The sequence below is a fragment of the Rutilus rutilus genome (genome assembly GCF_951802725.1).
Source record: "Rutilus rutilus genome assembly, chromosome: 10".
NCBI lineage: Eukaryota > Metazoa > Chordata > Actinopteri > Cypriniformes > Leuciscidae > Rutilus > Rutilus rutilus.
In genome coordinates, this window is record NC_140215.1 from 3187397 (window position 1) to 3201828 (window position 14432).

The following is a 14432-nucleotide window of genomic DNA, read 5'->3' on the forward strand; positions in this document are numbered from 1 at the left end:
ACACTAATGTGACGCATCAACACAAACAGTTTACGGTTTACGAGCGGATCCCATTCATATTCACACAAACAGCTGCTAAAAGTGATGAAAGTTCATCATTTAATGTCACAGTGCTATATTATGTGATCATTGTGGTCTTGTATATTTTGTATCATGCACAATAAAAACTCACTCAGGGGCGACATTGAGGGTTTTTTAACATTAGCTGCAGGAAAGTAGCTTTTTATGAAGTGTTATCCTTCCTTATAAGGTCTAGTCAGTGGCGGACTAGCATAGCACATGAAGATAAAGCCTAAACTAAGACAAACCACAACCCCTGATTGCCTGATTTGTTTGCATATGATTAAACCTGTGTGTTGTGTGTTTTGCAGCTCGCTTTGCTCCGTACAAGCCCACTGACATCATGCTCAAGCCGCTGCTGTTCGAGGTTCCCAGCATCACCACTGACTCAGTGTTCGTGGGCCGCGATTGGCTGTTCCAGCAGCTCGAGGATGACCTGAGGCCCAGCGAATCAGGCGAGAGCTCCGGGTCCATCCTCGTAGGCAACGTGGGCTTCGGCAAAACCGCCGTCATCTCCCGCCTGGTGGCCCTCAGTTGCCATGGCGGCCGCATGCGACAGATCGCATCCAACAGCCCGAGCGCATCTCCGAAAAGTGAGTCCTGAACATTGATTCACAACACAGGCCTGAGTCTGGATAGAGCAGCAATGCATTGTTCATGAAATGCACGGAGACCATTCTTACATAAATTGTTGCATTGAATTAAATGAGACATAAGAATGGTTTTATGAACAAATGTTCAGCCTCCTTATGCATTCACTACCTTCAAACTATGAAGTTGAAATGTTTGGGGTTGGTAAGATTTTTTTATATTTTTGAAAGAAGTTTCTTCTGCAGTAAAAACAGTAATATTGTGAAATATTATTATGATTTATAATAACTGTTTTCTATGTGAATATATATTTTGAAATGTAATCTATTCCTGTGATCAAAGCTGAATTTTCAACATCATTACTCCAGTCTTCACTGTCACATGATCCTTCAGAAATCATTCTAATATGCTGATTTGCTGCTCGAGGTTATTATCAATGTTGAAAACAGTTGTGATATTTAATATTTTGTAGAAACCGTGAACTTTTTTTTTTTTTTTCAGGATTCGTTGATGAATCAAAAGACATTTTTTTTATTTAGAAATCTTTTGTAACATTATAAATGTCTTAACTGTAACTTTTGATCAATTTAATGTGCCCTTGCAGAATAAAATATTAATTTCTTAAAAAACATTATTGACCATTGAAACTTAGTGTACTTCAATATCAACTGAACAATCATAACAATTCTATTAACACATAATTCTTGATTTTTCTGTGAGGCATGTAATCTACGACATGATACAAGCACCATATGTGCGTTTACACAGACTTTTTAAATGCAAGAAACAGTAAATGATGGTGTTTGTGTATTAATGTTTGACTCTTAGTCTTAGCAGAATAACAACAGCTGGTGATGTTTGTGCTCATGTGGATATTGTCCAGGTGGGGAGCCGAGTTCAGATCTGCCTCTGAGTCAACCGCCTCAGCCGACCCCCCCGCCCAGCGCCACCAACACCCTGCGCACCAGCAGCTGTCCCAGCACACCTGAGCTCCAGCGGCGCCGCGAGGAGGCCGTCAGACGTCTGGCTGCAAAGGTACTCGCACACAAAACCTTTTCATCAGGAACCAGATTCAAACTGGCTTTGCTCACATAAGCGTCACAACTCCATTTGTAGGACTGAATAGTCGTGACATGTTTGTGATGATCTTGCTGGTAACAAAATTAATCGGCATCGTGAATATTATAATAAATTTAATGCACTTTTTTGGCCATTTATTAGACTAATTTCACAGTCCTTAATTGTCTTGTGACTCATGAGCATGAGAGTGTTTTAATGGCATCTCATTTAAACTAAAAAGCAGTGTTTGATTTCATAAGTTTGATTCTTTTTTTTTTAACCTGTTAAGCTGCAACCCCACTTTTGAAAAATCCCCAGAAATGACATACCCAAACTGAAACACATACAGTTCATGAACCCTTTGTACTAAAAGCACAAGTATGATCTCATTTGAAAGCTGACACCTGGCAGTTTATTGTAAATGTAGAAATTATATGTAGAATTGTAATAATGAAAATTTTTTTTATAAATAGCTTCAAAGTTTTGTAAAGTTATTAGAAATTATTTTTTATGAAACATCCTCATGAAAATAAAATTGAAGTTGGCACTGTAGCAATCTAGAAATGCACTACAGCTAAAGCCACATGTCTAAACATTTTATGTTTAAAATCTGAAGATAATAAGTCCAAAACTCTGGATGTTTTTCAAGACCATGTCAAATGACTTTATTTTTAACGTCCTGGAATGTCACATGATCATGGCTCTTCTTCATGTTCCATATATGGACTATTATTGTGCATATAGCGCCCTCAGGCTATTGGTATGAATTAAAAACACAGTATCAGAGTATTCAAGCGCTCATAATGATTACATCGACGCATTTGGGTATAAATTCAATAAATATTATTCCTGTCTATAGAAATCTGATGTAAACCTATGAGAATATATCAATATTTCTCCAAATCTGCACATTTTTGAGCTAAAAGCCCCGAAGGACGTTGTTTTGTGTATCGCTGTCATGACGACAGCACGGGAGTTTTTTTATGAATGAAAGCGGCTGACGCGCATAATTCATATTAAAGGTATCGACTCATTTTTTCATTTCATAACTCCTGACACAAATTAAGAAATAACTGTCGCTATAAGTTTCTCAGAATACAATAGTGGTCAAATACTGAAACTTGAGTCTTATATCTTTTTAATGATGTATAGTTTGTCAAGGTATAACATTAAATCTGATAGTAACTTTGAACTATATATATTAAAAAAAACGCTTCAGTGCGCCGACGCACTGGCAACGGTTAACAGGTTAACTCTACATTTGTGCAGTAATATTATCTTTAAAGATCATTTTAATTCACGGAGATAACATGGAAAATGTGCCAGGCTTTATTGGAGGATCACCTGGTGGAAAACAAACACTTTTAACATGAAAATCACATGAAATTACCACTATAACCAGTAGATGGCTGCAGAGGATCACTCATATTAGCTCATTCGCCATTTACACTCCCTTTTATAGTTCTTTTTGCGTGTTTTGCTTTTTGGATTTATTTTATTATTATATTGATCCATTCCAGGGAATCGGTTCAGAATGTCCCGTATTAATGAATTGATTTCATCAGAACTCTGATTCAGTGATTAATTTGCATCTTCATTCACTCTGTTTGGCATTTTTTGTGCATTGAAATGTTTTAGTAAAAGTATAGTTTGGCAAATACTGCTATCTGTTTTTATTATAGTGGTGCATATAAAAGAACATTATTAAAGATCATACTTCAATGCGTTCATTTAGTGACGAACAGGTCTTTGACTCTAACCTAGATCTGCAGCAGCCACTCCATAATTTCATTTTCTGTTAGAAAATGAGCTGTATGCTGAGAGAATGTTGGCTGAAGCTCGTGTTTCAGGACTGATGCATACATATTTACCCGCATCAACCCAAAACAAAGCTTGAAACCCAGTCTATGTTGATTTGACACATTCCAGCATTGATTGTTGATTAGTATATAAACTGTGGTCATTAGACAGAATCCTCCCAAAGGAGCAACTAAGCCTTATCTTTTAGCTTCGTGTATGTATAGAACGTTTCACACAGGCGTGTATTGAAGTGGGCGGCTCATTCGCTGGATCTCTCAGCTGCGGTCCTAATAAAAAACCGCACAGGTGTGCTGGAGCCGAATCACAGGTGCAGGGTCACGACCTCTGCCTGATCTACAGTGCTGACAGCGTCTTATGTAAGACGTGTGTGTCACTATTAATGAGCTAGTTTATTAATCAGTGAACATGTTGATTATCTTTTTATTTACATTGTGCCTACTGAAGTATGTTTGCAAAATTTGATATCAATGGATATTTTGTTCAACATTTTTGTGACATTAATGACAGCAGATGGAATTTAATATCTTTGAGAGCCTCTCAAAGAGAACAAGCACATCCATCTACTATACTATAATGAAATATGTGCATAGAATATGTTTAATTTAATCAAAATACTTTTACCGGTACATTTTATATGGCTAAAATGCTTTTTTTATGTCAAGTCAAATTTGCCTAGCACTATTCATAACACACATTGTTTCAAAGCAGCTTTACAGAAAATCATAAAGTTAATGTTTATAATATCTTCATATCTTCATGCCTCATTTAGTAGATAGTGTAGGAGCATAGTAGGAGCTGTGTGATGATATAGTTGCGTTTTGCGATGATACAAGCAGTTGAGATTTGCTGTACGAGTATATATCACTTTACAGGAGTATACTGTATGTATGCGGAAAAAGTTGGACATACTTATTATATGCAACTTTAAAGTTTTTACCTGCAAATTTGTGCAGTTATGGCATCTTACTGGACCGTATTAACCAGCCAAACGTTCACCAAATGGTTTGTTCGCTGTGAATGTGCATGCAAACTATGACAAATGCTCACAAATTGTAAGCATTTCCATTGTTTTTCAAAATGAAAATGCTTCCATTATATCAATATAACTGTAAATTGTAAGTTATGTACTTGCTAAAACATCTTAAGCAATCACTTAGCGCACCACTTGAAACTATATTCTTGTGACCTTTTTTCAGGCATTTAATGTAATGTGCTCTTATGCTTTAGACAGTTTGTGCAGAACACTTTATTTCCCCCCGCAGTGGCTCATTCGGTGTCCTCAGATGATTTCAGATGTGTTTTGTTCAAAGAAATGGGTTTTATGCGACTGCAAAGTCGTGTCACCGATGTAGGATCTCTCTTGCACAACGCATGGACCAGACGAATAGAACATTAAATGTGTTATATTTTCATTTAGTTGTAGTTTTTTGCACATTTTGAGATGCGTCTCTTTGCAGACGATGCTTGTGTTGATGCAGACTCACGAAGAGCACATGCGGTTGTGCAGTAATGTTGCTAATGGACTGTGATGAATATGTGGTGATGTCACAGTTTCTACCGCAGACGTTTTAATGGAGGACCCGCGCGATCAGTGTGATGATGTATTTCCCCTCAGACTGACATGTTTGTGGTGGAGGATGTAGTAGGGCTGGGCAAAATGGCTAAAAATATCATATCACAATTTTTTTCAGGACAGGATCACAATCCATGATCATATTTAAGGCGAGACACTACAGGTGAATAGGGTAACATTTTTAACTAGCAGATATCACCATGAAACTTTCACAGTTGATTACCTACATTAAGATGAGAAAAAAAATGTATTACAAGTTTTCTGTAATTTAATGTTTAAATATGCAAATCAGGCAATATCTAATCAAATATGCACTAATTTGCATATATTTTAAAAAACGATATCTGAGTATTGGATAAAGCCAGGTTAAAAATTATTTTTTCATTGTGTTCACATATTAGATGGGGAAAAAATTACAGAGGGATTTATGGATATCTACTTTTGTTATCCTGTAAATCAGAATATACTGTCAATAGCCTTAAAAAAAAATTTTCGCCATGTTTTTTGGAATAAAATGTTATATAAATCAGGCTAGGAATAATATATTTACAAATCCCTCTGTAAATGTCTTCATAATATAACTAGGTACAAGTCTGGAAAGTCTGGTGTATATCGGTGCTACTGAAGTGGAGATTTCGGACTTGGAGAATGAGAGAAAAGTCATTTTGAGAAAACGGGCTTTAAAGATTTTTCATCAGCCAATGAGATTGCGCATTCAGCCCTTTTACTTTCACGATTGGTTGCTGATAAAAAGGAAATGACCATATTTGGATCCGACAGGATTGTACGCAAGAGAGAGAGCTTCCTAACGGTGCTTCTGATGACAGGCTGACGGCAGAGATCGCGGAGCAGCACGTTGATTAAGAACGCCAACTTTTGTTGAATTTATGAGAAATCTACAGACGCAAACAGACAAAGTGTAATAAAATAAAGACCTAAATGTGTATTTCGGACTTTTTTTCAACACAAGTCTGAAAGAAGACATGTTATTGGAGACAAATATCCCCAAATCTCAAAATTGACCAGTAAAAAAAAACGATGTTTTTGCCTGCCGTGTCTCGCCTTGAAAAAAAAAAAGAAAAGATGTTGGTTTAATACTGTTTATCTCAAACTAATATCTCTATTTTAAATTTGCCTTACAAGCTCACAAAACAAAATAGGGGCGTGCCAACATTTTATTTAACTTTATTTTACTTCATCACCGTATCTTTGTTATTAAATATTAGAACAAAGATGCAAGTTACATGTATGATGCAAATGAAATAAACAGTGTTTTAAATTGTTCAACTACAGTAGGTCTGTTTAACAGGAGCATTCATGTAAGAAATTGAGAAATCAGCACTGCAGTCTTCACTGTGTTAATTAAATATACACTGATTCGTATTAAAGCGACACAAGTTACTCAGCCAAGAGCAGTGAGTGATTTTTTTTTTCTCTGTCTTTTGTTGTTTGATTAACATTGATGCTTTTTTGATCAATTTAATGCATCCTCGCTGAATACGAGTATAATTTCTCTGAAATGTGTGTGAAAATATTGTGTCCTGCAGTGTAAACGCAGCCTCAGATTCCTCATTAGAGCTCGCTGTGGGGAACGAGAGAATCCCAGTCCTGTGTTTCTCAGGATGCGTGTTGCTTTCAGTATGTCTGATTCTGCTTTTGAAGTTCGTAGAGGAGGGACTGGAGCCAGTGGCGGATTTAGCAAATTGGGGGCCCAAGGCGAAGGTATGTATGGGCCCCCCCATCCGATCTTTAAAGGTGCAATGTGTCATATTATGAGGATCTATTGACGGAAATGCAATATTGTTCTTATTACCTTAGTTATGTTCTTATTACCTTAGAATGAGTCATTTATATCTACATACCGCGGGAACCCCCTTCTATGAAGATCGACATATTGTGACATCTAAAAATCACACACTGCACCTTTAAAAGAGAGCGAAATCTTTTTTTTACAGACTGAATGGTGAATAGGCAGGTAAAGGTTGGAGAGGAGAAATAAAACTTCCCCTTTAAACCTTGCATACACTTATTCACTCCTAAACAGAAACGTTACAATGTTTACATGGTACAATTTCTGGTAAGCTCTGGGTTTTTTTTTTTTTTTTTTTTGCTTGACAAATTTCACCATTTCGATTCAATTCTTGTGATTTGATTCAATATTGACTCATTTGTATACAAATTAGGTACACAAGATAGGCGTAAATTTTTCTCAAGAAAAAAAAAACTCGCATAATGCTGTGAACATACAGAGAGCCATATCAGCTGGTATTATTTAAGGTTAAAAATAACTAAAATTAAACATAATGTCTTTTTATTATAATTAAATTATAAGTAAACAATATACTAAATAAATAATATAGTACACATATTTAGCTAAATACTCTTTATATCTTATTTTTCTAGTCAACTAACATGCTATAGCCTATATTATGGTAAGTAAATGGCTTTCCTGAGGTAACGTTAGACTAAACGTTATGTGACGATTGTTCTCCGGTCAGCTTACCTGACGCGGTTGAAAAACACTGATTGGTCGATATTATGAATAAGCAATGTACATTTTGGTAAGTTATTACCGAAGATGATCAGTTCACGTGCCTCTAGGGATCTGTCACGTCACATTACAAGCTCCAAACGGTATTTATTGTTTGAATTTTGTAATAGAATTGACAGAATCTGAGAGCTGAGATTTTTCATATCATAAGTAATTTAAACTGCTCTGTTTTGTCTGTCGGTCTCTATGTCCTCTTTGCTTCACGATTTTTCTGTGCGTTGGACGTTTGTTGTTTCTAGCCATAAAAAAGTTTGTCATCTTTGGCAGCTTTCCCAAATACTTACAGTATTGTAAGTAGACTTGGTGAGTCTTTTTTTCTTTTATTGAGACACTTGGGTAACTTCGAAACTTTTCATTTTCACGTTTAGACTCATCTTGCTCTGTTTGTGTATTTCCTGTATCGTTAGCGTTGTTGTCATTGTCAGCGGGCATCACAAAAAAGTTTGTTACCTTATTCTGCAATTTTTCCTCCTTTTTTAAGCACCGCTTGGGTAGCTTCGCTTCTTTTTTACTCTACTACTCTGTACACTCTGTCAATCACTTCTTTTTCTCTGTCAGTTTTTTGTCGCAATACAGCCTTGTCACTTTCACAGATGCGTGAGATAATGGAATAGTCCAATGTAGTGAGGTGGGGGGCCCCCTCCTTTCTGCGACTAATGATTTGATGGCATTTTTCGCAAATGGAGATTTAGAAATATAATTTGCGAAAAGTAAAAAAAAAAAAAAAACGTAAGCATAAGTTAATGGGACATTTTGGGGGCCCCTAGGTAGCTTGGGGCCCAAGGCAATTGCCGACCTTTGCCTAATGGTAAAGTCCGCCCCTGACTGGAGCGATGCCAGCGCTGTTGTCTGGAACGGCGTGTTTCAGCCTTTTGAAATGCAGAGGGCTGAAGTTGAGATGGCGTGAACCCGAAGACCCTCTTTATTTTTCTCAGTGTTGCTGAACTCAGTGGCTTCTGAAGTCCTGATCTCTGCATTCACGCTCTGAATACATAAACTACAGTAGTACTAGTTCAGTGACCTCCTCCTCTAGATTGATTCAGATTCTGGAAACATGATTGATTTGTGTTATTGTCATGCGGCTATAAAGGATGTAATGTAAAAAACAAAACATACAAACTTGAACCAAGCGTTTAGACCCTCAATTTATTAGTTAGTTAGCGTTATTTATTTATTTATTTCAGTCTGTAAAAGCATCCAATTAAAAACTGACAATTAGGCAAATTTGGTGTATTTTCACTTTGCAAATTTACAGGCTCTTCACCAAATTTAAACTGAACAATATTTTAAGCAGATGCAACATGTACAGTAATATCAATTTGATGGATCTGTGTCATCACAGCTTGTGTGTTTTCTAAAGCTAAACCTAAGCATTATTTTAGAGAGACTCTTTCATTGCGGTTTTCTTTAGACTCGAGATGCTCGAGTGTCATCAGAGTCTCTGATGTGTTTTCATGGTATATTGCATTGAATCTCTCCGAGGCTTGAAACGCAGTGCTTTGGGTTTCAGCCGTTCTGCTGCGTCTCGGTACATCTCCGTCTTAATAGGGCGAGCTGTCCTCTGTCAAACACAATGTGAGCTAAATGAAATATCAACCGTGTTTCCCGGGGGACCTGCCGTCCCTCGAGTGTTACCATGGCAACAGGTTAGCAAGGGTGGTCATTTGGTCACATTTAAAGAGAACTGCACCCATGTGGGCGCCGAGACTCGGGGACCGACGGCAAACGCGCAGCAGACAGCGGCAAATTACGTATTCACAGATAAGACAAAAGCACGTAATTAGAGGCTCATCGCTAATCGGTTTCCAGTGTTATGCTACATTTTTGACAAATGATTGTGTGGAATTTTGCACAAGAAATTGTGTGTATTCCAATCAATCCCTGCATGCATCAGTCACATAAACGCAGGCTGATTCATTTTTAGCTCTTTACATTAGTTTGTTGCCTGATTAATTCACATATTTACAGTTGGTGCCGTGTTGATTGAGAATTGATTAACGTTATCTTTTTAAAACCTTTTTAATGCCCGTTTTCAATTATACACACAGGCGGTGAATCTACACACACACACAGTTTTGACTTTCAACATATTCTGCCTAAGAACGGCCTACTTATTGACATGTGCAGCCACAAAAATGTCATCTGTATTATATTATATGTGTGTATATATATATGTATATATATCAGTTCACTCCAAGCAGAATCAGTATTTTAATGTTTCTGTTCATGCGTTTTGTTCTGTAACGTTACTATTCCGAATACGCAGGGTTGGGGAGTAACGGAATACATGTAACGGCGTTATGTAATCAGGATACAAAAATCCAGTACCTGTAATCCGTTACAGTTACGTCAAAAAACGTAGTAATCAGATTATAGTTACATTTTGAAAAAAGGGGGAATATTTTCAGGATTACAATGGTTTCATTTAAAACTAAATAAATAAGTATTTTGGCATAATAAACACTATATTAAGCGCTGCTTGATTATACAGTAGTTCCTGGTTCTGTTGCCAGTAATGACTCGCGTGTGCCACGCGCTGGTCAGCTTTCTACAATCTCCTCAGACGCAGATTGAATCACTGCTGCTAGTAGAAACGATGCTGCCTGCGGGTAAAATCGCTTTTAATTCATGGAAATTCCGCTGCTATTTTGTAGAAATTAGGAGAGTAGCTTTTTTAGTACCCAAAATGTCCTTTCTTATCTTTTCTCACGTAACGGGATGTTCGCTGTCTAGGTAACGTCGTAGGGGAACTCCCACTGCCAACGCCCCAAGTTCAGTCAGGCAAATTAAGAAAGATCACGGCAGAACATGTAGGCCTATTTTAAAATAAACTAATATGTAGATTGTGTAAACATTTTAGATGTTGTGTGTTTATTTTTTGGTTAAAAATTAGTTAAAAATAAAACAAAATAATCTGTAATACCATACATTAGCCACTAGATGTCTGTATAGCCCTTTACATAAATATATATTCAGGCCTGTGTGTATATTTTGCAAATATTGTACACTGGACCAAATTCTTAATAAATAAAAAGGTTTTATTTATTTTATATTTCTTCTTGCTTGACTTTATTTATATACGTGACCTTGAAGTAATCCAAAAGTAATCAGTTACATTACTTTCATATTATAGTACCTGGATTACGTTACTGAATACTTTTTTTTATGAAGTAATTTGTAACTGTAACGGAATACATTTTTAAAGTAACTCTCCCAAGCCTGCGAATACGGTTTGATTACTAAAAATATCGGTTAATAACGTTATTTAAAAAAATTATAATAATGTGCCTATACTTTATACCAGAGCTTCAATTGAACTTTATGTTGGATACGTCATCGTCACGTTTGCATTAGTCTCGTGTAAGCCAGTTCAGAAGCTCTGGAGTCCCATAGCAGCTTTCATTGGACAAGGACATTAAATTAGCCGCCTGACTGACATGTAAAGCAACCAATCACAGTTGGTTTTGTTCCGCGTCGTGTTTAGGGCTGTGAAAATGTAACGTCGATGTCCCTACAATAATAGACCGGTGTGTAAAACTCTTGGACATATTTTAAGGGTCTATGCCGCAAACTTTACATGCTTCACATACTTTTGAAAATCCAGCGTTTAGTTGATCCTGATAAGCGCTCATTGTCACAGTTGTTAACACAATGGTTTTCCCTTTCCATGAGGGGGTTTGGCATCACGGCATCTTTGTTTCCTGGGGGACCGTTAAAGAACGCGACACACACGTCTCCCGGACATCCCGTCGAATTCGACCGATCAGATGACGATGAGTGCTTCCAGAAGTGTGCCAAATGTTTAACATAACTTGACTATACTTTGACGGTTTTTTTTTCTACAAAGGTAAATTACACAACCCCACAGCGAAAACGTGAATTATGTTATGTTCGTTTTTGAAAACGTATGTTTTTTTAATTTTTTTATTTGTATTTATCTTTCCGTAAACAGGGAAACATTAAAGGTATAGCGGAGGATTTTCTTTTTCCGGGTGGATCATCAAGACTATTGGTCCTCCTAATTGTCAATCAATTCTGGTGATATGTTTACGTAAGGCCGTCGTACGTGCTCGTCCCTAGGTAGTTTTCGCTTTCTGCGCATGCGCACTTTCAGGTGTATATGTGTGGTGAGCTACGGTTTCAGCCATTCATTGAAGCTCGCCCGTTCTCACCGGGTTTTTTTCAAAATGTCTGAGGGTCGCAAGAGAAAAAGTGTCTACGAATTGTATGACAAGAAGAGAAAGGCCTCTGAAGAAAGAAACAAGACCAGAGTGTTTTTGGGAGAATATTTCACACGCTGGCGTGCGCTAAAAGCACAGGTTGGGCTTCCCACTGATGCCTCAGTCGCGGAGTTTCTACTCGACAGGTAAAGTTTGGCATGCTATTTGGAGAAATCCATTTAAAATCACTGCTAGTAAAAGTTAATGTAAGCTATGATTAGCGATGCTAGCCCTGGCACAAGTCACGCACCGCGCAGACACGGTAAATCTTCTTTTGGAAAGTAGGCTTGTATGAGCCATGCCGACAGCAACTTGTAAACAGAGTGTGCACGAGGAGAACTAGGCTCGTGCATGCTCTCTCGTGCACACGTTTAATAGGCGTTCCCTCTCGGGAGGGAGGGTCCCCTCTCAATCAAAGTTCGGGAAAATCCTCCACTATACCTTTAATAACAATCACAATATGTTCTACAATAAGTGTCAGAAACAAAACCTCCCCCCTGCCTTCATTCGTAGATGTTATAAGTACAAGTCCTACACATTGTACTCCAAGAAACTAAATGAGTATGTGACATGAAAACGTATGTTAACTAAATAAGGTAGTTTGTGGGTGTGAAGTGTGTGCAGTGTACGTCGTAGAACAAAATGTCAGAGTATCATCAAGTTATGTTTACCACAGGCTTTATTTTACTCAAACCTCATTATAAAAACACAATAGAAAAATCTCCCAAGAAACCAGTGGCGAATTAGACTTCCGGGTTCTGGCGTCATACATGCACTCTATACAGTTCTGCTCATGGTTTAGTTGCTGCTTAGTGTCTCAAAACCAAAGATTTCTTTTGCTGTCTAAATCCGATGTGATGATTGTCTAATCAGCTTGTCGAAGGGTCGAGGGAAAGGCACAGCAATCAAGAGATTGAGCCTGTTAACGTGCGCTCTGAAACCAGCGCTTTGAAGTGTTCACTGAAAGTGAGCGAGTTAATGGTCCCTCCACCTGAAGGAGCTTTAGATTGATGCTCTTTTCCCAGACCTCATCTCAGGGTGAAGACCGTGCCGTTCCTATTAACCCCAACTGTCCAAATGGGAAATATCCCCATCTGTCAAATGGAGGTTTCAATAATAAATCAGGACAAATTAAGGGGGGACCCTCAGGAGGGCTCAATCTGCCAGGTTTTCTCACTCTGGCCACACAAACTGTTGAGCTTCAGTGAACTCTGCTGTTAGGACATCACTTCACAGAGAAATATTTCACTTAATGCATTCTCTTAGATATGATTCTTCCTTTTGGGTATGTGGGATTTTTTTCACAGGAGGAAGTGAATAGAGAAATAAGCTGCTTGAGGGTTGAGCATTACAGTGATTTTATCCCAGATCAAGTCTCTAAACACTCTTATCCATGGTAAACTCACCTGAATTCGCTTAGCTGTGTGTGACATGTAATGAAATCAGTTTATATTTTGTGCCTCACTTCATGATATCTGTAGGGCCTGATGAAATCCGTTTTATTATTTCCCACATTACGTTTTTTTTTTTTTTCAAAGTTCATTTTTTTGCGTTTTCATTTTTCTGGAGTTTTATCCTATTTACATTTTTTCAACTCTATTTTAATGGTTAAATAAAATTTTAGTAATCAAAAAGCATGTCTTGAAATCATGAAACTTATACAAATTCAACAACAATTTATTAAAAGTTTAACAAAAATCACATGTTTTACATGTTTATTTTTTCCTCCCCAATTTTTTTATTTTTTATACCAAATTCTGTTTTCTGTTTTAAGTTTTTTAGATTCCATGTTAATGCTTTGATTAAATTGTAATAATCAAAACGAATGTCTAATTAATTGAATTCATAAAAACAATTCAATTCAAGAAACAATGATTTTTTTTGTGTATTTAATTTTTTTCTGGCAATCAAATGAAGGCATAAAACATGAATTTTATTATGAAATGAAACAGGTTTTTTGTCAAACAAAGTGCTGCACAACAGAGCTTTACTGTTAAAATTAAAAATGGATGAAAAATGTTGATTATCATGAAATAAAACCGTGCGTATGCACCATTCATTCACACAAAAAAGTATTTTTGCAGTTTAATATTCACAGACACTCGTCTATATTTTGATTTGATTGAAGTGTAATGACCTGCTTTTTATTTATTCATCAAAAATTTGACAATTTCCGTGAAATTCCGCGTTATACAGTAAATTCCGATTTTATGCCCGGATTTTGTCCTCGTTTTCTGCATTGCAGAAATCATAGAGCCCTGTGTTTGTTTGTCCATTTCTCCCTCCATCTGTGTTCAGAATCAGATCATCACTTTTTTTATCCGTTAGGCTGCTGAACTTTAGTTGCGAGATTATTGGATGTAGAGAATGGCAATGATTGGTTAGAAATGATCTGGCTATAAGAGGCTGAAACTCTCATTTGTGCCCTGCATTATTTATCAAGTGCAAACATGACATGATATTTGGCAGCAGTGTTAGATCAACATGAGTTTAGAGCAGCTCCTCAAGGGCTCACAGATCACATGCTGTTGGGATATGAGCTTCAGTTCAGCAGCCA

The 14432-nt window shown here is 37.1% G+C and overlaps 1 protein-coding gene across 1 annotated transcript in view; it reads left to right on the forward strand.

Moving 5' to 3' along the window:
- Positions 1-14432, forward strand: part of tanc1b (tetratricopeptide repeat, ankyrin repeat and coiled-coil containing 1b) — a 184503-nt gene that overhangs the window by 125276 nt on the left and 44795 nt on the right. The window contains exons 9-10 of the mRNA XM_084420453.1: positions 372-653; positions 1535-1686. Coding sequence (XP_084276579.1) covers positions 372-653; positions 1535-1686 — 434 coding nt within the window. The remainder of the gene's footprint in view (positions 1-371; positions 654-1534; positions 1687-14432) is intronic.